At 34.7% G+C, this 24,561-nt stretch overlaps 1 protein-coding gene across 1 annotated transcript; it reads left to right on the forward strand.

Moving 5' to 3' along the window:
• The first annotated feature begins 595 nt into the window (after positions 1 to 595).
• On the forward strand, positions 596 to 24,059 carry LOC111365418 (sulfite oxidase-like). Its single transcript, XM_022985944.1, has 12 exons — positions 596 to 840; positions 1,360 to 1,475; positions 1,576 to 1,638; positions 1,737 to 1,773; positions 2,772 to 2,853; positions 3,251 to 3,369; positions 3,464 to 3,559; positions 4,376 to 4,486; positions 4,569 to 4,670; positions 5,125 to 5,172; positions 23,061 to 23,276; positions 23,653 to 24,059. Exons 1-12 carry the CDS (start codon positions 766 to 768, stop codon positions 23,767 to 23,769), a joined length of 1,182 nt encoding a protein of 393 aa, XP_022841712.1. The 5' UTR covers positions 596 to 765; the 3' UTR covers positions 23,770 to 24,059.
• The last annotated feature ends 502 nt before the right edge of the window (positions 24,060 to 24,561 follow it).

Genomic DNA, 24,561 nt, shown 5'->3' on the forward strand with positions numbered 1-24,561 from the left:
TATTTAAAATTTTTGTAGCCGCAACATGATTAAGTGTTGACATGTTTAGGCCTTCTTTGATTCCCATTTTTTAAAGGATAAATATATATGTACAAACACATTGTTACGAAATGGATTACTCCCTCTCACAGAAGAAGTGGACCCTACATGAATTTAAAAAATGTTGGCTTGTGGTCCCTACCCCCATTGTGAGTGTAAGTAAAACTTTTTGTACAAATTTGTGTGTACATCTAGTATGATCCTTTTTTAAAATATATTTTCTCACACACTCTTTCTCTTTTTTGATCACGAATTGTTCAATAAAATAATATTACGTGTAAATTCAAAACTTTTCTTGATTTTTTAACTATACATTTTCCATCAAAACACTGTTTTAAAATGCATTTTCCAAAAAAATGAGTATCAAACAAGCACTTAACTGAAACTAATACGTCAAATTGCTTTAACATTTCATACGGGATCCTGATATTAAGTTGAAATATGCTATTTATATACAATGCGATGTTCTTAGTGGATCCACCCTAAGGTGAACACCATTTCGTAAGCATAACCCACTTTTCATACTGACCCACCTGCCTATTCCCGATAAAACGCCAAAAGTTTTCATTTTTAACGTCTCACTGAAAAAGCTCCGCCTCACCTCGTGTCTCGCTCTCTCCGCCTCTCTTTCCATCTCGCTCTCGCTCTCCGCCTTTTGCCTCCGCTGTCTCTATCCAAATTCTACGCAGAAGCCGCATAAGCGGCAAACGAACGGAGGAACTGAAAATGCCTGGAATAACTGCACCTTCCAATTATTCGCAAGAGCCCCCTCGCCACCCTGCCCTTCTGATTAATTCCAAGGTTCGGAATCAGGATTCGTCTCTCTCTCTCTCTCTCTCTCTTCATGCATTCCTAGATGCATCGTTGATTGTGCAAACACACAGGAATTTTCTTTTAATGATCACGTATTTTGTTTGTTGAAAAATCAGTGGTTGGTTTAATGCTGTACTATAGTGACGAATTTGAAGCTTCAAGGCGGATTTTGCGTTAATTTCTAGAAAATTTCCAATTCTTAAACCGTTGAAAACAGAGAATTGGAGTTTCTCGAATCTTATTGTTTTACATGTTGATTATGTTTTTAAACATTTTGTCCTATTGATAATTGGCCCAAGTCCAACTTCAATAGGCAAGAACATAAAAATTATATGCCCGAAATTCTCATTCTTAAATAGTTATGATTTAATACAGAAGAAGGCATTGTTATTCAATACGTTAGACGACAGAATGTCACGTTTGAAATGAAATTTCCATTCGATATCAATTATTCGGTTTTGACGCTCAATTATGCAAGAAATGTTGATTGGTGCCCTTTTGGTCCAGGAGCCCTTCAATGCTGAGCCACATCGTTCAGCTTTGATTTCATCTTATGTTACACCAACGGATTTCTTCTATAAGAGGAATCATGGGCCAATTCCGATAGTTGATAACATAGATAGGTCCACCATCTTCCTTTTTTCAAGTACACATCTTTTCTAAATTTCATCTTGTTGAAATGTATGAATTCATATCACTAACAAAATCTATTTGGTTGAGCAGATATAGTTTTTCCATAGCTGGTCTAATAGAGAATCCAAAAGAGCTGTACATGAAAGATATTTGGTGAGTGATAGACTATTAACGTTAAGCCTTACCATGTCAATATTTATCATCTTCCAAGATTGTCTGAATGTAGGACTTATATTGTTTGTTATTAACAGGAAGCTGCCAAAATATACAGTCACTGCCACTTTACAGGTATATTTGTTCTTTATGAATTATTAAACGTTTATACAGGTTTTTTTAATCTGCTTATATGTTGTGTCAGAGTTAAGATGGTAAGGGGTATGGATCAAGGGAAGGATTATTTGAGTTTCTTTTTGGTGGCCTGGAAACATATTGGTGCAATTATTGGAAGGTTGCATTACGTGTGAAATTAATACCACAAGTAGATGGTTAAACAGCATATAAGGAGTATCAAAACTGAAATGAAGGTTGGACACAACATGATACACTGTGTAATTTTGAAAGGAGAAAGTGATAAGCATCTCTTTTAAGATACTTCTAAAAATACACATTCATATAGTGTCTCTCGACTTGTATACTCTTTTATTTTTCTATATAATTAATACGCCTTTTTAACTATTTATGAATTTCGCTGGAGAAATCTGTTGGGAATTGACTATTTTTTATATCAAGATAACTTTTGAGCTGTACTTTATATTAGAATTGGGAATAAAGCTTAGTTTGATTGTTGGGTGATTATATAAGTTGTGATCATTTTGTCGACAATATTCATTAGATAAAAAATTATACACGTGTTAAATCACATAGTTTAGGATTCATGCTCTATTGCTAGCAATATAAATAAGATTAATTACAAATTCAAATAAAAGCATAAGAACAGCCGATTACATGAAGATTTTCAATAATTACTAATATATAAGTAGAACTTAGAAAACAATAAGTGTGAAGCATCTTATCATGGTTTATACTAAGATTTTACTGGATTCATGAGCAGATGAGTAGAAATAGAAGCTACATAGCTATATAATTTGTGAGATCTAATGTATTGGCTGCAAGCCAGCACAGTTGCTCATGGTATTGTACAATGTGTCTCCGCTGAGGTTAGGGATTTTGGTTATGCCAAATAACTTACACCTGCCTATTTGTGAATGGGTATGCTATATTTCTCTAAGCTGCTTCTCTATTTTGCTAAGATTGGCTTGATTAGCACTTTACCTTTTTACTTGCAGTGTGCTGGCAATAGAAGAACTGCCATGAGCAAAACTCGCAAGGTTAAGGGAGTTGGATGGGATATTTCTGCTATAGGAAACGGTTAGTCCATGCTGAAAAGAATGAATTTTGTTTCTATTAAACTATCTATTTATCTGGAAAATGTTGCCTATAAAAGAGAACATTATATGTTGGCCAGTCCTATATATCAAGCATTATAGCTCTGAAATTTTTATATCCTTCGTTTCTCAAAAAAATTTATTTCCTTGATGAAATTGGATTGCAATAACTGTCAAAGTAAATAATTGTATTCCTTACTATGTGGGCTGACAGATGCTATGGCCCTTAATGGGTTCGGAAGGCTTTTAAAGTTGTTGAGATAAACTGATTCAACATGAGCTTATCCTTTGTCTCAACAACGATCTTTTAAAAGCTTTCATATTATATTTTATCGGTCATCTGTCCCTTAATTTCACATCTTCCTGCATTTTCATTTCAGCTGTTTGGGGTGGAGCTAAATTAGCAGATGTTCTTGAACTGATAGGAATTCCCAAGTCCTCACAGATAACACCATCTGGAGGAAAACATGTAGAATTTGTAAGCATTGACAAGTGTAAGGTAAATTGCCTATTCCACTCCTGGTCATATCACTTTTCGGTCACTGCTCGATGTGAAAATTTTTCTTGGTATAGTGACGTCATTTTAATTACAGGAGGAAAATGGAGGCCCTTATAAAGCGTCAATTCCAATGAGTCAGGCCACGAACCCCGAGGCTGATGTTTTACTTGCTTATGAGATGAATGGAGAGGTAATATATGTGACAAACATGTTTAGTTTATAGTTATTAATCGCGCTGCTCTCTCAATCAACTCCAAACCACCCCTTCCATAGCATGACTTTACCTGCAAGAATATTCTTCCTAATCTTATATGATATATCAAAATTTTTTGGTAGATTTTTCTCTTAATATAATTATATTCTATGCTATGAAGAATCAGGGCTGATTGTAGTATGGAGGATATAGGGCATAAAGAACTCATCACATTCGGACGTAGATGTAAGACTTTATAAATTTGGTGGTACACACACAGTTGCCTAATTTCTTCTTCACTTTTTACTAAATCAATTTAAAGGAAAGATCGATCTTAGTATCTGCATGATTTTATTTTCCTTTTGTATTATTATATTATTGTGGAGTTACACACTCTCTTACTTTCAGCACTCTACCTCGCTCTCCATCCATGCATGCACATCGGCCATAAGTATCTGCATGCCCCTTATGTTTTCTTTAGATAGATTGAATTTTATCAAAAGAAAATACATGATACATCAAGCAAGTTGAATGTCCATCCTAATTTGATCAAATTCTTACTGATCTAACTGGAGTCACTAAGGTTCTCTCTTTGCTTGCAAGTCTTTTATGGTTTGTATTGTACTTGATCATCTGATTGGTAGCCTAAAGTCCTTTTTTTAACATGTTCGTCAAACTTGTATCTGTATTCTGTTGTCATGAATTTTCTCTGCTCTAAAGTTTCTACTTTGATAGAGTTTAGCACCATCTTCCTTTCGGTTTTCTTTCTTTTTCTATCTAATCTGTGTGTTTTGGATTTGCTATGATGCAAAGCCTCTTAACAGGGATCATGGATACCCGTTAAGGGTGATTGTCCCAGGTGTCATTGGTGCTCGCTCTGTCAAATGGCTTGATTCCATTAACATCCTTGCAGAAGAATGCCAGGTTGATATTTTTCCATAATACTCTGAAGAATGATTGCATCTTCTTTGCCACGCTTTATGAAGTTTATATTGCTGCCGTATAGGGATTCTTTATGCAAAGGGATTATAAAATGTTTCCACCTTCAGTTAATTGGGATAATATCAACTGGTCTACGAGGAAGCCACAAATGGATTTTCCTGTTCAGGTATTTACTCATCTTCAGTTTCGCTCTTGGTCAATGGGTCTGTGTAATTAATAAAAGAAATGTTCATTCAGAAATGCACTGTAATTCTTATAACCTTTTGCACGTGTTTCAGGTATATAGTCAAATATGAGAAGAGAGAAACTACTTAGTAATATGAAATATCTTGTTTAGAGCCTTCTAAATACTTTTGCAATGTTGTGGCGCTCACGTGAATAGAACCTCCCAAGTCCAAAATGGTTTTCCTATGTTACATTAGCCACCAGAATAGGACAAAATTTATTTTTAAGATCTGATTGTTTGCCTTTTCATTTTTAAGATAGGAAGGAAGGAAAGTCCTAGTTAAACTAACTGCAAAGTTGTTGGAAGCACAGTTTGTTTATTTCTTATGGTAGAATGTATAATGTTTTAAAGTTTCTTGAATTTCAATTGATACTCAAATTTATGCTGGTTGCAGTCTGCAATATGTTCTCTGGAGGATGTAAATGTGGTAAAACCTGGAAAGGTCAGTATGCTATGATATTGCTATGCTTATGCTCCTTGTATAGGAAGAAGTTCTGGCACTATAAGTTTCACTGGATTTTCTATACTGCTTTTCCATGTTTTCAGCAATCAAATTTCATTGATATGTGCAGTAAGCGGATGACATTTAGTAATGGTACCATTACCCAACTGAATATATTATGAAACTACTTTTGCAAGTCATGTACCTATGTAGAAGGTACAGGTACCATTGATTGGGTACCACCACCTTTTTGGGATAGATAGGTGTACCATGGATATGGTACCTTTACCAATTTACAAGCAGAATAGTATTCTAAGTGTAAGACTGATTTTGCACTGAACTGTACTACATGTACAGGGGATTTCCGCCTGTTCATGGCGAGGACAGAAAACAGTTTTCTGTCCTGGCCAATGTCAGGGAGACAAGTGTCTCCCTGGCACTTGTACAGGTGGAATTACCATTTTGCCCTTGTTTTATACAAGTAATTGCGGAGGTTTAGGTCAAATTACAGTAGGCATATGCGTAACTGTTATTTCATACAAAATAGAGTTTGTCTATGACACTTTTATTTAATTATACCCACGTCAAAAATAAATTAAAAATGAGAGGAAAGGGTTATTAGTTATACATGGTTGCCGAACCAAAAACACAAGATAACTTCCTTTCTTTAATTATTTATTACTCATCTCCAGATAAACAAAAGTGGCTCCCATTCTTTCTTCTCTACCACCATTGCCCATTGAAGTTCTTGGCCATCGTGCGTATAAGCCCAACTATCTTCTTAGATGATCTGACAAGTGGATTAATGATGAGGATGAATATGACATACATAGTGAATAAAATATGATGTACGTGTATGTAAGATGTATGCATTGCATGTGTTCTTTTCTTGTCTGTTGGCCTCTTATGGAGTCCATAATTGTACACAATGAGCTCATATAATAACTATAAGAGTAACTGAGCATCACTAATTATGGCAATTCTTTCTATTCCATGGTGACACATTTCTGGTTGACATAATGCTTAAGCCACGTGCCATATCTATCTCATAATACTAATCACATGCTAGCCAGTCACCATCAAGATATCACAACACCAGACAATTCACAAAGGGTCAAACCTATATCCAATCATCAGACCACCAGGTGATCCATTAGGTGTCCTCTTGTGATGTCCGTTGACCCACGTTAGTGTACAACTCATGACCCGTATATATGCATGTTCGTGATGTTATTCCTATACTTTTATAGTAAAATCAATATGTGAACGATATTTGACGATTTATCACATTAAATTCATGCATGGCATGATATGTGATGTTTCACACTTTAATCATAAATACAATCCTAACGATCATGCCATTTAATAACACACTGATAAGTGGTATAGCTTTCAAAGCTATAAATCACATAATGTAACTTGACATGTAAAATGACATAATTTGTATACATAAACATGAAAGTTAAAATCCTAGCTACATTCACAGTTTTGTAGATTGGTACATTTGTGGCAACACACCAAGTAATGCATAATAACATGTATTTAATGTTTCGTCTTCGTTGAGTTTTTTCTATTGTAAGTGTACGATATCAAACAATTAATATAATACACCTTTGAGTCCAGATTATTGTTCTGAGGACTATACTTTAACACTTAATCTAAGTTGTAACAACCCAAATTTTAAGATTTAAACTGTTACTAAAAGTTTCATTGTGTAATTAAATAAATAAATCTAACACTACTACATGAAATTTTGGTTCAACCAATAGTAAATAAAACATATAGGAAACTAACCAATGAAACCGTGTTCCAAATCCTAAATTACAAATCCACATAATAATAAAATTAAAAAAAATGTTGAAAATAAAATCCACAGTCACATTGCAACGAATTTAAATTTATTGAGTTCGACAAATCCTGACACCAGGATTGCACTCATTGCCTGCCAACCAACAACCCGTTTTATCCTGTGAGGAGTAGAGGAAAAGTGTGAGTACATGAAAATACTCAGTAAGATACGAATAATGGTGGATCCTGAATAAAATATTTAAATCATGCGTAAAAAATATCATACTGTCATCATATCTTTAAGGATCGATAAGAGCTCAATACATATCATATCTTGGGCACCAGATGGCCATATTATATATATTATATCATATCTTTAACTTTCATAAGTATAATAATTCAATAACACGAAAAAAATAATTTAAATAGGATAAAAACAACTGCAACTCGTTATCTTACCTCATTAGATCAAATAAATTTTTCGAGTGATGAAATCAAAATCACGTTCCAACTTTATTTTTAGCTTGCTGCTGTGTTTATAAAAGTTATATAGTAATGTGAAAAAAATCTAACTTTTTCAATGTGAAAATCCGTTGCATAAATGAATAAACATTGGACAAGTGTCCTATAACAAGTGGAAGTTTAATTTACCCAAGACTTCTATCCAATTCAAATAAAACAACCCATTATAATACAGTCTCAACAATCACCACGTGGCTACCCACTTTCACAAGTCAAACAAAGGTAATAAAATAATATTTAATAACAAAGTTTTCTAACCACTATTTGATGAAGGCAAACAAAGAATTATATATTGTGATTTTTAATCTAAATACTTAAAATAATGTGGACGCATTCAAAGATTTTAAAATTTAAATAATGAACGGATATTAGGGCATAACAATTTCATCTGATCACCTTTAAGTCTGAATTCAAGATTCACAAATCTAATGTAGTGTTTGGTCGAATTCTTATATTTTATTCAATTTACCCCTCTCAAGTTCTGATTGAGCCTATTTAACTAATTCAATCCAATATTTTTATGCGAATCAACTTCATGACTGCAATAATTAGTATAGGTATCTTTATATATTATACTAATTTACCGGATTTTATTATATGGTCTAAATTTTAAAGATAGGTACGGGTACCCACTATACTAGCATGGTGTGTATGTATGATTTTGTTTTTGTACTTCGGTACTGAGGTTTGAATGTACGTTCGCACACATGATTTTCTTCATTTGTTTTTTTGATATGTAATTAAATATTTTTAATCAAGGATAATGCACAGGAAGTGTATTATCAATTTAGACAAAAAAAGAAATGACAAAAAATTGGGCAACCCGTAGTAGCCAAAGCATTAAACCAAGTATACATTTTCTTCATTTAAAATGTGTTCTAAAAACTCTGAAATATATAAAGATTGCTGGAATAATAGATTCTTACCTCAAAGTGAGATTACTAACTTCCTTTTTAGATTACATTTACAACTTTCCTCTTTATTTTGTGTGGCGAATCAATGCAAGTGTCAGCGAGCATTTCTGAGTCCGTTAGTTATCGGATTATGTGCGAACCAATGCCATTTTCAACAGCCATTTCTAAATCAATCAAAGTTATCAGATTATTTGCGAACCACTGCCCTTGTCAGTGATCATTTTTAAGTTGAAACCATAAGCTTGATCTTAATTATGAACGAGCGCACGAGACGTGTGAGCACAAATTGAACGAGCAAAAATACTCCCATTTGTTTTCAAGGACTTTTCCACGTTAATAAAATCGATATTGAAGGACACATGAATAAGAATGCTAAATCTTTTTGAAAATGACATCACACCCTATGAGTGAAGAATACGTAGCCTAGTGAATAAAACGTGAAAAGGTAATAGATTTAGTTAGAGACTCACTAATTAATGACTACCACGTGTTGCTAAAGAGAAAATGACTAAATTACCTCTTGACTTCATCATATATCAATAAATAAGTCTTGAATTCATGTAGAAAGGAGATAGAAAAAAGGGGATATACACTCTTTTCAAATAGTGAATTCCCTCTTACTCTTATATTAGTAAATTTAATTGAGTTTAGAGAGAGAATTATTGCTAGGTGAAAGAAATTTGTTAATTTCGCTTTTGAGGTTAACAAATTGGCGTCATCTATAGGAATCTAGAGCAAAGAAACCATGATTCAGCCAATTTTTAGGGAAAGCCACCGAAAAATTGTTTGAAGAAAATGAGTCAAGATGAGATATCCTATTGAGGTTGAAGCTTTGGATGTTGGAACGGAAATCCCTAGCAAGAGCCATGAAGATAGCGATGTCAATGCAAAAAGTAGCAGGAGGAAGCCCCTGTAAAGTTTCCAATAGGTGATTCTCCAAGTCGTTGTTAGTGTAGGAAAATTTCCATTGCTTGTACCATATAGGAGATGGCTGCTATTTAAGGGCTTTGACATCTGAGAATGCATCCATACAAGCAGTGGTAGTAAATCCTTCAAATCCCAAGTTGAATTTCAAATTAGAATTCGGAGAGAATGATTCTGAACCAACGACAAGCTCCTTCTGCCCCATGAGCAGCGGCCGTAATATTAGACTCTCCAATCCATCAAACAGCTTGCCCCCACAATTGTCTGCAGGTGAAGAAGTAAACTCTCACGGAAGGAAATATTGTCACAATTTTCCTCTGATGGAAGGTGGACGGTCATTTCTTCCATTCAAAGCCTGCTCTTTACCTGCTCTTTAATAACTAATAGAATAAGACTCCTATATGAATCATTATTCAGCAGACAAACCTTTTCTAGAAAATTAAAGAATAGGAAAGAAGACAAATAAGGAAGTTGAGAGGTTAGAATCTCCAATTCCCTTTTTGCTTTATGAATTTAAAAGTTTAAGAACCTAGCACACATTTTAAATGAATGAAATGAAGGAAATCATATTTGAACATGAACCGGCCTTGGAAATAGCCGTTAATGGAGTTTTGTGCTGGTTCACAAGTACCATCACCTATTTAGATAGGTACAGTTACTAAACGCTTACATGTAAGCATACTCGAATAAGAGGTACCCCGTATCTAAGCTAAAGGTGCTTGTACCTTATTCTAAGCAGAACCTTAAATATAAGCAATAAAAGGGGTACCCACACCCTATTCTTAAGAAAATGGAATATTATTTTATGTACCTTTACCTAGTGATGATATTTTATTACTGTTATGAAGTATAAAAAATGTATTACGAGCATACTTGGCAGGAACAATTATACCCATCTACAAAATAATGAGTGATTTATATAGTTAGAATTTCCATAATTATTTATGCAAATTATTTTCATGTATATAATTGTGAAAATAGTTACATATTGAACTTGTGAGAGGAATACGTGTTTACTTATATGCAAATTATATGTTATGTGAGCAATTATGATATATGTGCTAAGTTCTTATTATGTGGCTTTAAGCTTCGATTACCATGCTGCTTAGTAACAATATGTTTATTGTCAAATTATGGAAGTAGCATGAGCATGAGAAATATGTTATGCGCAGTTCATAGATTAGACATCTTAAAGCACTATCAACATGTTAGCATGATGATTGAATTAAAGAAAGGGAAAGAAGCTTGTTTTACATCATGAATACACACACACACACACACACACACACACACACACACACATACATATGTATGTATTGAGAGCTACATTGAATTAACTCTTATGAGGGCTGCACTCAACCAACTCTAAGGAGATATTGAACATTTCATCTGCTTTTATACTTGAATTCTTGAGTTTCGGACTTGAAAATTTCTTTAATTTGGAGAAAAAATCTTGAATAATTTCACCTTTAGAACTTTTGCATTGTCCATTGAATAATTTTCTTCTTTTTGAAAAGTTGACATCAACTTTTTCTTTGACATCACCTTTAAATTGTCTCCTTGATTGACAAATTTGTCCCTTTGATTGACAATCACTTTTGTCTACGTTCTTTGATTAAAAAGTTTGTTCTATATATATATATATATATAGACACACACACACTATGGAATCACGTGTTGTGCTCGTCAACTGATTTTATGCACGTAGTTGGCCTTGTAAAGTGGTTTTGTGCCCCTTGCGCGTATTTACTTGAGAGCTCAGGTGATTCAACACTGGGTTCACGTAGGGCTCATTAGATAAAAAAGGGTAATAGAAGAGAAAGAATGTCATATCATATCATGATATTCATGCATCTACACCCATGTCCATCATATTCCAGTCATGTATTATACACATTCCTTTTGATTTTCCACTTTTGAAATTATTATGCTTGGTGACTATTTAGAATATAGAGAGAACAGTTGGGGTTTGATGCATGATGGCTGGGAGTTTCATTATATACCAGTAGTAAATATATGATTATGCTGTCTCTAAAGCTCAAAGTCGTGTAACCTTCAAATTTTTTGAAAAGGACTCAAGTGTTATTTAATCAGAAAATAACATATTAAACACACAAATATATATATATATATATATATATATATATATATATATATATGAGATTCATATAAAATTTCAAGATATGCATATGCATATTTATTTATTGATTTAGAATTATCAAAATAATATTAAAAATAGAAATATATTTTATGCTTGACTTCACGCTTTGTCATCCCTTGAGTCTTTTCGAAGGCGGAGTAAAACAATTGGCACAAAAGAGTTGCAAGTGACTCGGACAGAAAACTGGTGGCCCGTGAAGATTGGATCTTTCAGCCCATTCAATCTCTTTATATATATATATATATATATATATTTGTCTTTCAAGATAAAATAAAATAGAAGAACATTTATTCCCAAATAGTAACTAATTATTTAAAAATCTTTGAGAATATGAATTCCCCTTTTTAAAATAAAAAGATTCCTCCACCATCAACCGATTTCCAGCTCCAAACTCCCAATTTCTAATTACCTAAAAGGAGGGAAAATTTAAAGGGTGAGATTTAAGAAAATCTTAATAAGTGTATGCAGTGAACAAGTAATTTGCATTTGAACTATGGAAAACGGGATTTCACATCATACATAGAGGAGACACATGAAATACTCCGAAAATAGGTGGAAGTAAATCTTGTGCTTAGCGCTACCAAATTGTGGCCCTCTTATCATAAACATATATGGCCCATAAAACAAATTCCAAAATTTAAAGTACAAATTACAAGTTCACATAAATCACATGCAACGTCACTTACCTCGTAACTTGAATGGAATTGATAAAATGAGTGTGAAATATTCAACTACTAAGAGCCCACTTATGAATTCATGTGTATGTAGGACAAATGAAATGACTTTTGGTGTGTGAAAAAGGTGAATGTTGTGTGTATGTGAAAATGGTTAAATATCGTCATGGATAGAAGAATGGAATCTTTCTTTATATGAAAATGGAATTTTCCCTTATTGGCTCCATATTTATGGCATTTATGATCATTCTTTCTATAATGTTGCACATTTAACATATATACATACATATATAGTTATGGTAATCACCTAAACTAATATATATATATATAGATACACACACACACATACACATATATATATACACATACATATATATATATACACACACACACACATATATATATACACGATTTTATCCCTAAATTATATAAATCAAATAATTTGGTCCTTAGATATTCAGCTCCTCACTATAAGGTCCCAACTTCTAAAAATAACGACTATAAAGAATTTTTGGGGTGTTACAATCTACCCTCTTAAAATAAATTTTGGTCCTCGAAAATTATCTTAGTTGACATTATCGAACAGCTGGGGGTACTTAGATTGCATCTCATCCTTGCATTCCCAAGTTGTCTCTTTGACTTAATGGTGTTACCATAACACTTTAACCAACGGTATCTCCTTGTTATGAAGCTTCTGTACCTTTCGAGCTACAATGCAAAGTGGGGTTTCCTTATAACTCAAGCCTTGTTGAATTTTCAAGGGTTGATGCTTTAATACGTGGCTCGGATGAGGAATGTACTTCTTAAGTGTCGATACATGGAAGATGTCATGCATTGCAAAAATCTCTGGTGGTAAAACCAATTGATAACTACACTTCCAACCCTTTTGAGTAGCACAAAAGCTCCGATGTATCTTGGTTGAAGTTTCCCCCTTTTCCCGAGACTTAAGACACCTTTCGTTGGTGTAACTTTCAAAAATACACAATCACCAGCAGCAAATTCTAGTTCCTTTCGTTGTCTATCTACGTAACTTTTTTGTCTGTCTTCATGTTAGCTCGAATCTTTTTAATGGCCTGAACCGTTTGTTCCATGATTTCAAGTCCTAAAATTTTACGTTCACCCACTTTATCCTAATGGATTGGTGATCTACACTTCCTTCCATGCAGGGCTTCATATGGTGCCATACCGATAGGAGCATGATAGCTATTGTTATAAGTGAACTCGATTAATGGTAAATGCTTCTCCCAATCTCCTCCAAAATCTAGGACTCATTCGAAGCATATCCTCAATTGTTTGAATTGTTCGCTCGGATTGTCCATCTGTTTGAGGATGAAAAATTGTACTAAATTTTAGCTTAGTTCCCATTGCCCGATGCAGATTTTTCCAAAAGTTCGATGTAAACCTTGGATCTCTATTTGACGAAATTGGAACGCCGTGTAACCTTACCAATTCATTAACATATAATTGGTCAAACTGGTCTTTCATTCAAATAGGTAAGAAATGAGCTGACTGAGTCAGTCAATCGATGATTACCTAAATAACCTCATGGCCTCTTACTGTTTTCGAAAAACTAGCAACAAAATCCATCGTTACATGCTCCCATTTCCATTTTGAAATATTATCAAATTTGAGTGGCTACATGTCACAGCCGTATAGCTTGTCACAACTCAACAATCCTACAATCAGGAACTTTTCCTTACACCAGAAAGAGAGAGAAGGGCTACTTTTCTTATATCGAATCTATTCCATTGAATTTTTCTGGGCAAGGTTGTGCTATCTCCTTGTTCAGCCCTACAAAGTAGCTGTAGCAACCCTGATAGTCGTTGATGTTCAGCTTTCACCTGTTGACAGATTAGGAATTTCTCAACGAACTCAGCTATGTCCTTCATATTTTTCCACCAAAATACAGGGTTTGGATCACAGTACATTTTTGTACATTTTGGATGTATTGAATAAGGGGTGGTGTGGGCTTCTTCTAAAATTTTTTTCTCAATTCCTCGAAGTCTGGTACACACAAACGTCCTTGATAATATAATGTTTTATCCTCAGTTACAGTGAACCCCTTTCGCTTTTCTATATCAATTTCGAATTTATAACTGATCGTTCTTCTGATGGTTCTTAATTCGATTGCGGCATGTCGGCTGTATTGAGAGAGCTGCTATCTAAGCGATAGTTTCTGACGAAGTTGTGATTACTATGAGATTTAACTTCTCAAATTCCTTCCATAGAGATTTTGTGTTGTTAACATTGTCACTCTACTTGTTTTCGTACTTAGAGCATCAGCCACTACATTTGCCTTGCTAGGATGGTAATGAATGTCACAGTCGTAATCCTTTACCAATTCAAGCCACCTTCTCTGCCTCATGTCCAATTCCTTCTGAGTGAAAATGTATTGAGGCTCTTATGATCTGTATATATGTCACATTTACCTCTGTATAGATAGTGTCTCCAAATTTTCAAGGCGTGTACTACTACTTTGCCTTGTTGCATTAACACACAACCTATTGCCTGTTTGGATGCATCACTATATATTACGAAACCTTATGATCCTTCAGGTATAGTCAACACTGGTGTATTAACTAACTTCTCCTTCAATTCTTTAAAGCTGTGTTAACAGTTCTCTGTTCATTCAAATCTCACACCCTTACGAGTCAACTGAGTTAAAGGCCCTGAAATCTTGGGGAATCCTCCTATAGATCTTCGGTACTTTGCTTTGATCTACCTCTATTCCTTGGGTTGTAACTACATGTCCAAGGAATACAACTCATTCTAACCAAAATTCGCACTTTTGAATTTGGCATAAAGTTTCTCCCTTTTTAAAGTTTCCAATACAACCTTCAAATGTTCCTCATGTTCTTCAATCTTTGAATATGTCAAAATATCATTGATGAATACAATGACAAACTAATCTAGGTTTTCATGGAAGACATGATTCATCAAGTCCATAAACAGTCCAAAAGCATTAGTTAGGCCTAACGACATGACTAAGAACTCGTAGTGACAATACCAAGTTCTAAAGGCTGTCTTTGGGATATCAGTAGATTTAATTCTCAACTGGTGGTATCCTGACCTTAGGTCGACTTTTGAAAATACCCTTGCACCATGTAATTGGTTAAACAAGTCCTCGGTCCTCGGAAGTGGATACTTATTCTTAATAGTAATTTTATTTAACTCTCTATAGTCGATGTACATTTGCATTAACCCATCTTTCTTCTTAACGAGTAACACTGGTGTCTCCCATGAGGATACACTGGGTTGGATGAATCCCTTTTCCAGTAATTCTTCTATTTGTGATTTCAAGTCCTGTAACTTCTTTGATGCCATCCTGTAAGGAGCCTTGGAAATAGGTGCAAAGCTGAGAGTTAAATCAATAGTGAACTCCATTTCTCGTTCAGGAGTCCTAGGTAAATCCTTCGGAAAACTTCTAAGAATTCCTGTAATATCTTGACATCTACCACTGTTAGTGTTTTATCTCTCTTCGCCAATACGACATTAAGAACCCTATACACACCTTTGATATTAAGAGCCTCCGAGCTTTCAATGAGGAAATAATTCGTGGTATGAGCTTTATCTTGGTCACTGAAACGCGAAGTTCTACTTCTCCGGGCTATTTAAAGACTACTTTCCTCTCAAAGCATAAAATTGTTGCATGATTTTTAGAAACCAATCCATCCCTAGGATTATGTCGAATTTATGTATATCCAAAACATATAAGCTTGTTTCCAAGGTCCTACCATTAATTTCTACCTCAGTTGTCCTTACAATGCGGTTTGTGCTAAGTACATCTCTTGAGAGGATGGCAACCTCTAAAGATGTATGTGTGAGTTCTCCAATAACATTTAGTGTACGCATAAATTTCAGAGATGTGAAGGAATGAGTAGATCCAGAATCTATCGAAACATTAGCAGGTGTGCCGGACATAAGGATGTTACCTGCCAAGACATTTCGGTCCTGATCTTCTTTATGTTCAGAAGGGCGAAAACTCTAGCTTGTCCTCTAGGTGGGTTCCTTGGTTTTTGCTACTGCTGTTTCTGCTTCTTGGGGCAAAATTTTATTATGTGACCTGTCTCACCATAATTGTAGCACGTATTAGTCCCCATACGACATGTCCCAGCATGGCGTTTCTGGCATTTGCCACAGATGGGGAGTTCTCGATAATTGTTCGAAGTTAGCCCCTCCCTTTGCTCCTCTTTACGAAGTTTTGCATTTCTTTGCCCTTGTTGTCTTTCCATTTACGCTTCCCCGATGGTGCAGGCTGCTACTGTTTGTCGGTGCTGTTGGAGCTCACTTTGAAATTAGCTAGTTGTGCCTTTGCTAGCACTTGGTGGTATGTACCCAACTCAAGGTGACCACTACCTATCGAAGGTCATCACGCAAACCTTGTTCTTTTCCTCCATGTTGACTAAGAGTGGAGCATAGCGAGATAATTCTAAAAACTTCCTTTCATATTCTGCTATTGTTAAGTTTCCCTGCCTGAACATTAGGAATTCCACTTCCTTCTAGTTTCGAATGTTGGTGGGGAAGTATTTCTGCAGGAATAATTCTTTAAATTCATTCCACGTAAAGCCTCGTCCAGCTACCCTGGACCTGTTAGTCATTTTCCATCAATGTCTTGCTCCTTTATCCAGTGTAAAGGTTGCATAGATTACCTTCCGATTTTCGGGGCACTCAACAAGTTCGAAAATTCGTTCCTGCTTGCATATCCGCTCTTCTGCCGCTAGTGGATTTGTGCCTTCCTCAAAGCTAGGGGTTGTAACTTGCGATATTGTTCCACTATTGCAGCCACACTCCTCTCTGCAGGTGGTGGTGGAACAGGTGGTGTGGCGGGTGGTGTCATGTTACGTATCGCTTCCAAAAGTTGCATAAATTGGTTGCTTTGGTTGTTGTTGTGGTCGTCGTTCGTTTCAGTAGCCCCGGCCTGGGGTTGTCCGTTCCTATCGTTTGAGTTTCTAGAGTGGGTTGCCATAACCTTAACAAAATGTAAACATAGAATTGCTTAACCATTAGATTAAGAATGAAAAATAAAGGAAAAAAATATATAGCAAATTTAATGTCATTCGATCTCAATAATTTGCATAAACCAAATGGATTTCATGGTACCCATACATCCACTTATTCAAACAAATATTACTTCAAATATGACAGTCATATATAATTTCCTATCATCTAAAACTTTCCCCCAGCCCTTTCATCTCGGCCTGCCTCCGGAGTCTCCCAAGGGTTGTGCCCAAGGTTCTCCTTGGAATATGATGTAGGGTGGTACTCAGTGTCTTCCACAGAGTCGTCTTGTTGTCAACTGTCGGTACACTTGGAAAGTGGCCAATGCTAGGTAGGCTACGTCGACGGCAACAATTTGGCTCGTATCCTAATGGCCTATCGATACTCCTAGTATCCTCAGTGTTTATTATCCACCTGTCCCTTAAACATAAAACCAATATGGCGGGGGAGGCTTGGTATTCAAACATTTCTTCAAGCTTCTCAAGAAATTGTCTTCAATATAGGCCAAGTGTTCTATGGAGATGACAAACAATCTCATCTCTATGGAAATCATGTCCATTTCTTCCCGCCCCCCCTGATGATTCGCTCTACGACGTCTAAGTGCTCCAACAAGTTGTGGTTCGGATTCCTCACATATGTCCTATGCAACCTCAGGAAATTTAACGTTTGCGGGCTTGGTCTCTAGCCGATTGCGTGCGTCTATTAACCATCTAAGGAAATATTTTTATAATCACTTATTCAGTTAAAACCAATGGTTACGCACATTGTTTCATGACTAAACACGTTCTATAAATCATAATGGCACTTCCTAGTTGAAGAAGTTTCTATGTACATTCCTAGCTTGTATTCTTTTAGTATTTAGATATTTCTAGCATTAATAATTAGAAATCTTGAAGTTTAAATTTTTCATACAATTGCACTAAAAATTTAGGCACATATAAAGAAAAGTTTGTATGTAAACAAGCACACATTTCATAAACAAATCAAGTTCTAATTTACTTGTAATTTAGTACATATTTGTCCACATAATCGTTAATTGACTTATAATCCCTCATAAATTGCAAACTTTGAACACAGAACTAAAAATATAACATGTTAAGCATGATCATAACATAATCCTCATCATATGAAATGTAATTTATACGTATCTTTCTACCTCATTCGATAGCATCGGAGCTTAGAACCTGGCATCGTGTGATGGCATTCATATTAAAACTCGAACTTGTTTTATTTATTTATTTTAAAGGAATTCACGTCATGAACGGCAACTTCGGTCACTGTCCATGTCATGAACAGTGATGGAAATTTTTTTTGTTCAAAAGAACAGTGACTCGAGATCATTGTTCACGTCATGAACAGTGATGGAAATATTTATTTTATTATTATTATTATTATTTTTTTTTTTTGGGTAAAACAGTGACTTTTTTTAAATTATTTTTTATAAAATCAAATAAACATGGCAACTCCTTGGGGTTTAAATATTTCAAAAGTTGGAATAACTGAATTTAGAAAAATGGTCCATAATTCTCAAAATTATGGCAGATTTTTTTTTTTTAAGGAATCACTGTTCACGTCATGAACAGTGATGAAATAAAAAGATTCCTCCACCATCAAACAATTTTCAGCTCCAAACTCCCGATCTCTAATTACCTAAAAGGGGGAAAAATTTAAAGGGTGAGATTTAAGAAAATCTCAATAAGTGTGTGTAGTGAACAAGTAATTTGCATTTAAATTATGGAAAACGGGATTTCATATCATACATATAGGAGACACATGAAATACTCCGAATGTAGGTGATAATAATTCTTGTGTGTAGCGCTATCAAACTCCGGCCCTTGTATCATAAACATATATGGCCCATAAAACGAATTCCAAAATTTAAAGTACAAAATACAAATTCACATAAATCACATGCAACATCACTTAACTCGTAACTTGAATGGAATTGATAAAATGAGTGTGAAGTATTCAACTTCTAGGAGCCCACTTATGAGTTCTTGTGTGTAGGACAAATGAAATGACTTTTGGTGTGTGAAAAAGGTGAATGCCGTGTGTATGTGTGAAAATGCCGTGTGTATGTGTGAAAATGGAATCTTTCTTTATATGAAAATGGAATTTTCCCTCATTGGCTCCATATTTATGGCATTTATGATCATTCTTTCTATAATCTTGCACATTTAACATATATACATATATATAATTATGGTAATTACCATATATATATATATAACGATTTGATCCCTAAATTTTATAAATCAAACAATTTGGTCCTTAGATATTCAACTCCTCACTATAAGGTCCCAACTTCTAATATTAACGACTATAACGAATTTTTGGGGTGTTACTTCATGTGTAGGAGAAATAAAGTCTTTTTGTTCTACGTAATAATCTTCCAATTCTCTCTTTCGAAAGGATGACAATTATGTTATGAAATTACCGTATTTGCGATGAAATAAAAAGTAAGACTTCTATCTACTACAGTTTGACCTAAAATTTTTTTGCATCATTTTTTGTATAATAGCACCAAAATGGATTTTAAGTTAATGTATCATTATGCCCAGAGTTCATAAAGGTATCCAATATCATGGTACTCCTATCAGTCTGTGCGTACATCTACCCAATTCTTTTAGGTAACAAAGTTAGTGAAGTAGTACCCATACCCACGAGTCATTACGTCAACATTGTTTTACAAAAGGGAAAAGAGAAGTTTCCTTGGATAAAGAGGTACATTATAAATATAAAAATTTAGAAAAGGGGTGTTGTGGTATCAAAGCACGTTATGAGTCTTGTAGACTATCCAATAAAATCCAAGCGTCACAAAGACTAGCCGAGCTGTCCAAGTACGTCGTGTTTTAAATTCTATGATTATGTTGTAATTATTTTCTTTGAATTAAAACAGACAAGACCTAGACATTCTATATATGAGGCATGAAAACATAAGAAACTATTAAGTTGCAACAAAAATGAAAGAACTAGGAATAAATGTTAATGTAGCAAAAGCAACAGCAGAAATGTAAGTCATTCATGGTAGTAGTAGCATTACCCCGTTAGAGCGGTAGTAGTGCCATAACCAAAACCCAGCAGTACCAAAATGATTCTAAGACTAGAATCAGAACTAGAAATGGAAAGGATAATAAAATGGCAAAATGATCCTATTGTCTAGACCAACCTATGAGAATTTAAAAAATCAGAAGATCTAAAATAATCGTTCAACAACTAGAAAAAGAATCCTAGAGAACGCACATGGAAGCATTGTTGACTATCACACACAGGTCCTAGGATTGTTCTCCACGTGTGATTGCTTCCCAAATGTGGCGTTGTTGACCATAACACACAGGTCCTAGGATTGTTCTCCACGTGTGATTGCTTCCCAATAGATATAGAATGGTAGAATCTTAGTAGTACTACTAAAAATTGAGCTTAATATGAAAGAACGAAGAGAGAGAAAAGAAAGAGGGAATGGAATGTCAAATCCTTTTATAGGCCCAAATAGTCTCCTCCTAAGTTAAGGGTATGTGTACCAATTGCATAGGTAGCTTTTCCCTTAGACCTTCTAATAATTTGGTACCATTATATATACTGTGTATTGATTGCATCCTCAATTAAATAATTTAAGTTAGCAGTTTCAGAAACAAGTATGGGCATTGATATTTGGGCATACAAATACTCATATGAAGGTAACCACACTACAATCCTTATATACTTACCTTATTTGTGTAGAGTACATTTCCCCTATAGTTGGGATACTTACTATGAAGACAAATTTGTATACTCATAATTTCTAATATATTTAAATCGTATCTAGAGAGGAGAAAGACTGATTGTTAGATAAGCTAACCAAATCAGTTTACCTGTAGGTTCAACAGTTATGGTAACATATGAATCTAGCTTAATGATAACTGCAATCAGAGTAGTGCGACAGAAGTGCATGTAGTAGCAATAAGCATGTGCAAATTTCGAGGAAAATCAGGGCTAAGGTAACCAAGTTGGGGTTGACTAGGGCTATTATGTTGAAAGTTTAGGTAGGGGGTACCAAAATTGAATGATTCACAAACCCCTTTAGACTGTACGCCTAAATATTCTAAATGATTGGTACCATTACTAACATAATGTGGTAGTCGAAACTTAATTCAGATAACTTTTAGAAATTGGTATAGATGCTAGATTTTTTGATTCTTCCTTGAAATTAGGTGTCTATCAATATTTGACGCTTTCCAAATTGATAGGTATATGTATTACATCGTTGGTTTAAATACAATGAGAAGTGGTATGATTACCTAAAAGATAAGTATGTATGCTTAAAAACCATAATGACCATTGAAGCTATTTTTAGCTAATGCCAAAAGGAGATAAGGATGGATTGATACAAATGATGACTAGTTGAACAAAAATTAAATCAACGTAAAAGCCCAACCCAAATTAAATCCAGGCCAGAAATAGGGCAAAGTTGAGAACGCTTTCCATGTCTAAATCCCCCCATATTTGAAGATGCAACGGACCTTATTCAAACTGAAAATTGGATTAGAATCATAGAATGGAGCTTTTCATACTTTAAATTCCCAAAGAGAATAAAGTCAACTGTGCTACCTTCATGCTTAGAGGTAGTGTCTGTCATCTATGGGACATAATTTAATAAGTCAAAGACATGACTCAGATAATTGGAATTGTATTTTGAAGTCTTCAGATATAAATACTTCTTAACTTTCACTAGTAACAAAAATTCAATGACTTTGTTCGCCTATGTCAAGGTACCCAATCTGTTAGTGACCATATGATGGAGATCCTTGAGATACTATCAATCCTATTCATGGAAGACTTGCTATAGTTCTGTAGATTAAAATATGAGCAGTCACAAACTGTGTAATAAGAGTGGGAGTGCACAGAGGTAAATGTTACTTTGGTCAAAGAATTTGGTATTTCTGCAGAAAATTGGAACCTATAAAAGGTTGCTGAACTATTAAATCAATTGATTCTACTGAGAGTATATGCTTTCGCTGGAGAATCACAGTAGCAAAGGATACTCACATTGTGTCAGGTATCCAAATAGTTGGTGGTAGACTGACTATGATGCTTTTCTGGTACAATGTTTTCATTTATGCATCCAACCCTTTGATATTCATGTGAATCTAAATTCAAGAATCCAAAATGAGAGAATAATGCCTAGAACTCTTTAGGTGAATTTTGTTTTAGCTGCTTTGGAGTACTGCACTTTAGATAGACTCGAAGTTTGGTGAACTTGATGGAAAATAGATTTGTGTGCACAACAATTTGGCCAGAGTGCGTTTTTAAAATTCAGAGTTCATAAAGATCTGTAAATGCATGAGAATGCACATTTGAATGTTCTTGTTTCGTTTGTAATGTCCAAAATGATTACCTTTTTGCAAATTCATTATTTGCTCTTTTAATAATTTGCTTACTTTAAAGTGATTGGCCGACTCCATGGGATTCTTGGCCATTGGTTATACATAAAAAATGAAATGTTTTGTTGAGAGCATTAACTATTTTATTCCTTAAAATCCATGTTAATTTGTAGTACAAGATAATTAATAGCTAATGAATGGAGCAGTTCATGTGCCTCTGTGGCTTATACCGTTTATGTTGTGATGCTCTGAAATATTTCTATGGATTGATTTTTCGTTATTCTTTAACTTGCAAATTTCCAAACTTGTGAACAATTTGGGCACCGGTGTGTAGCTATGCAATTACTTCTTGCTTCGAGAGTATGGATTTAATCCCAGAACAGATTTTCTAAGCAATGAACATAGCAGAATGGCAGAGAGAGATTCATGTGGCCCACCCCAAATTTCTTGGGAATGAGGCATAGTTTGTTGCTGTATTTGCTTAATCGAATAGTCTTGCGGCTGAAGTTACATTATGATATATTATATACTTTGTGTCAATTGTCAGGTAACTATCAAGGGTTATGCAGTATCAGGAGGTGGACGTGGCATAGAGAGAGTAGATGTGTCCATCGATGGTGGGAAAACCTGGGTGGAAGCCTCCAGATTTCAGAAAGCTGGCATTCCTTACGTTTCTGACGATATAAGCAGTGACAAATGGGCATGGGTGCTTTTTGAGGCAGAGGCTGATATCCCAGAGAGTGCTGAGATTGTTGCTAAAGCGGTATATTATATATTCTTACGAGAATCAGCGAGTTGCACATGCAGCTATAAATTTTGCAATAATAACTTTTTTAATTGGTGAAAGTTGAAATTATGTTGATACACAGCAAGAGCTACATTCAGTATATTTATTATTATTTTACTTCAAACAAAGTTATCCGAAGATGTTTGGAAACAAAATCCACTTAAATCTATCTTCTACACATTTTTTATGCTTAGCCAAATATGCTCTTACGGATACTTGAAGATAGAGTTGGCATTTTTGTCGTCCCTCGTTATTGGAAATTATTTTTAGTACATAAAAGAAGTTTTGCCGAGTTTCACTGTTTTTTCCTTAAATCTGATGACTATGGTACAACTTTTTACTGTCATTGCAGGTGGACGCTGCTGCAAATGTACAACCTGAAAATGTAGAAGTCATTTGGAACTTGAGAGGGATACTGAACACCTCATGGCATCGGGTTCATGTCCGGGTTGGGCATTCAAGTCTGTAGACAAAGCAGTCGAGGCAGAATACTGATCCACCATCCTGCACTGTCCTGACTGTGTTATCTTTTTTTCCCATCTCCAATTTTTGAGAAGAATGGATGCATTCAACTTGCTTTGAAAGTTTGAATGATGTCAACATGTAATTTATTGTTTTCTTCAGAAATTTTATGCGTGTAAAAGTATTAATGTTTTGTTCTTGAAATAATTTTCGGGACTCTGAGCTGTTTGAATGATTGACAAATATAGACATCGATCAACTACCAAAAAATAAAGGATTGATATGATGCGCTATTAACAGATTGAGAAATGATCCTCTAAGTATCAATACTTAGCTTATATTAAGCATCGATAATATATCATATCATTTAATTGGTGAATCATATCATTTAATTGGTGAATCATTAAATGGAACTTACCATTAATTTATTCACTAATTAAATGACGTGCCATGTCATCAATACTTAACATAAGTTAAGCACTTAAGAAAACATTTTCGATTAACAAATTACCTTAACAAATGGAAGTTTGCTTAAAAAATAAAGACTCGTTAAACTTTGTATAATTGCCTCATTATTTAGGAAGATTAACTCAAATGTAATCTCAAGTTTCCACATATTCTTAAGACATCTTTCGTAAATAGTTCATGAAAATTTTAACTTGTTTCTTATTTCGTCTTGTCAAGTCCAACATAACAAATATGTCAGAAGAAAATATGTTAAATGGAGATTACAGATACCGACCTCGGTAGTCTACTATCTGTTTGGGCTCCATTAAAATGAAATTTTAGGAGAAATATG

The sequence above is a fragment of the Olea europaea genome, chromosome 17 (assembly GCF_002742605.1).
Source record: "Olea europaea var. sylvestris chromosome 17, O_europaea_v1, whole genome shotgun sequence".
In the NCBI taxonomy this organism is placed as follows: domain Eukaryota; kingdom Viridiplantae; phylum Streptophyta; class Magnoliopsida; order Lamiales; family Oleaceae; genus Olea; species Olea europaea.

What these genes read in the sequence shown, in the direction of transcription:
- LOC111365418 (XM_022985944.1), top strand. Translation starts at nt 766, where the DNA reads ATGCCTGGAATAACTGCACCTTCCAATTATTCGCAAGAGCCCCCTCGC. An exon ending in CCCTTCTGATTAATTCCAAG is followed by an intron (nt 841 to 1,359) that starts GTTCGGAATCAG and finishes CTTTTGGTCCAG; the next exon opens with GAGCCCTTCAATGCTGAGCC. An exon ending in AAATGGATTTTCCTGTTCAG is followed by an intron (nt 4,671 to 5,124) that starts GTATTTACTCAT and finishes TGCTGGTTGCAG; the next exon opens with TCTGCAATATGTTCTCTGGA.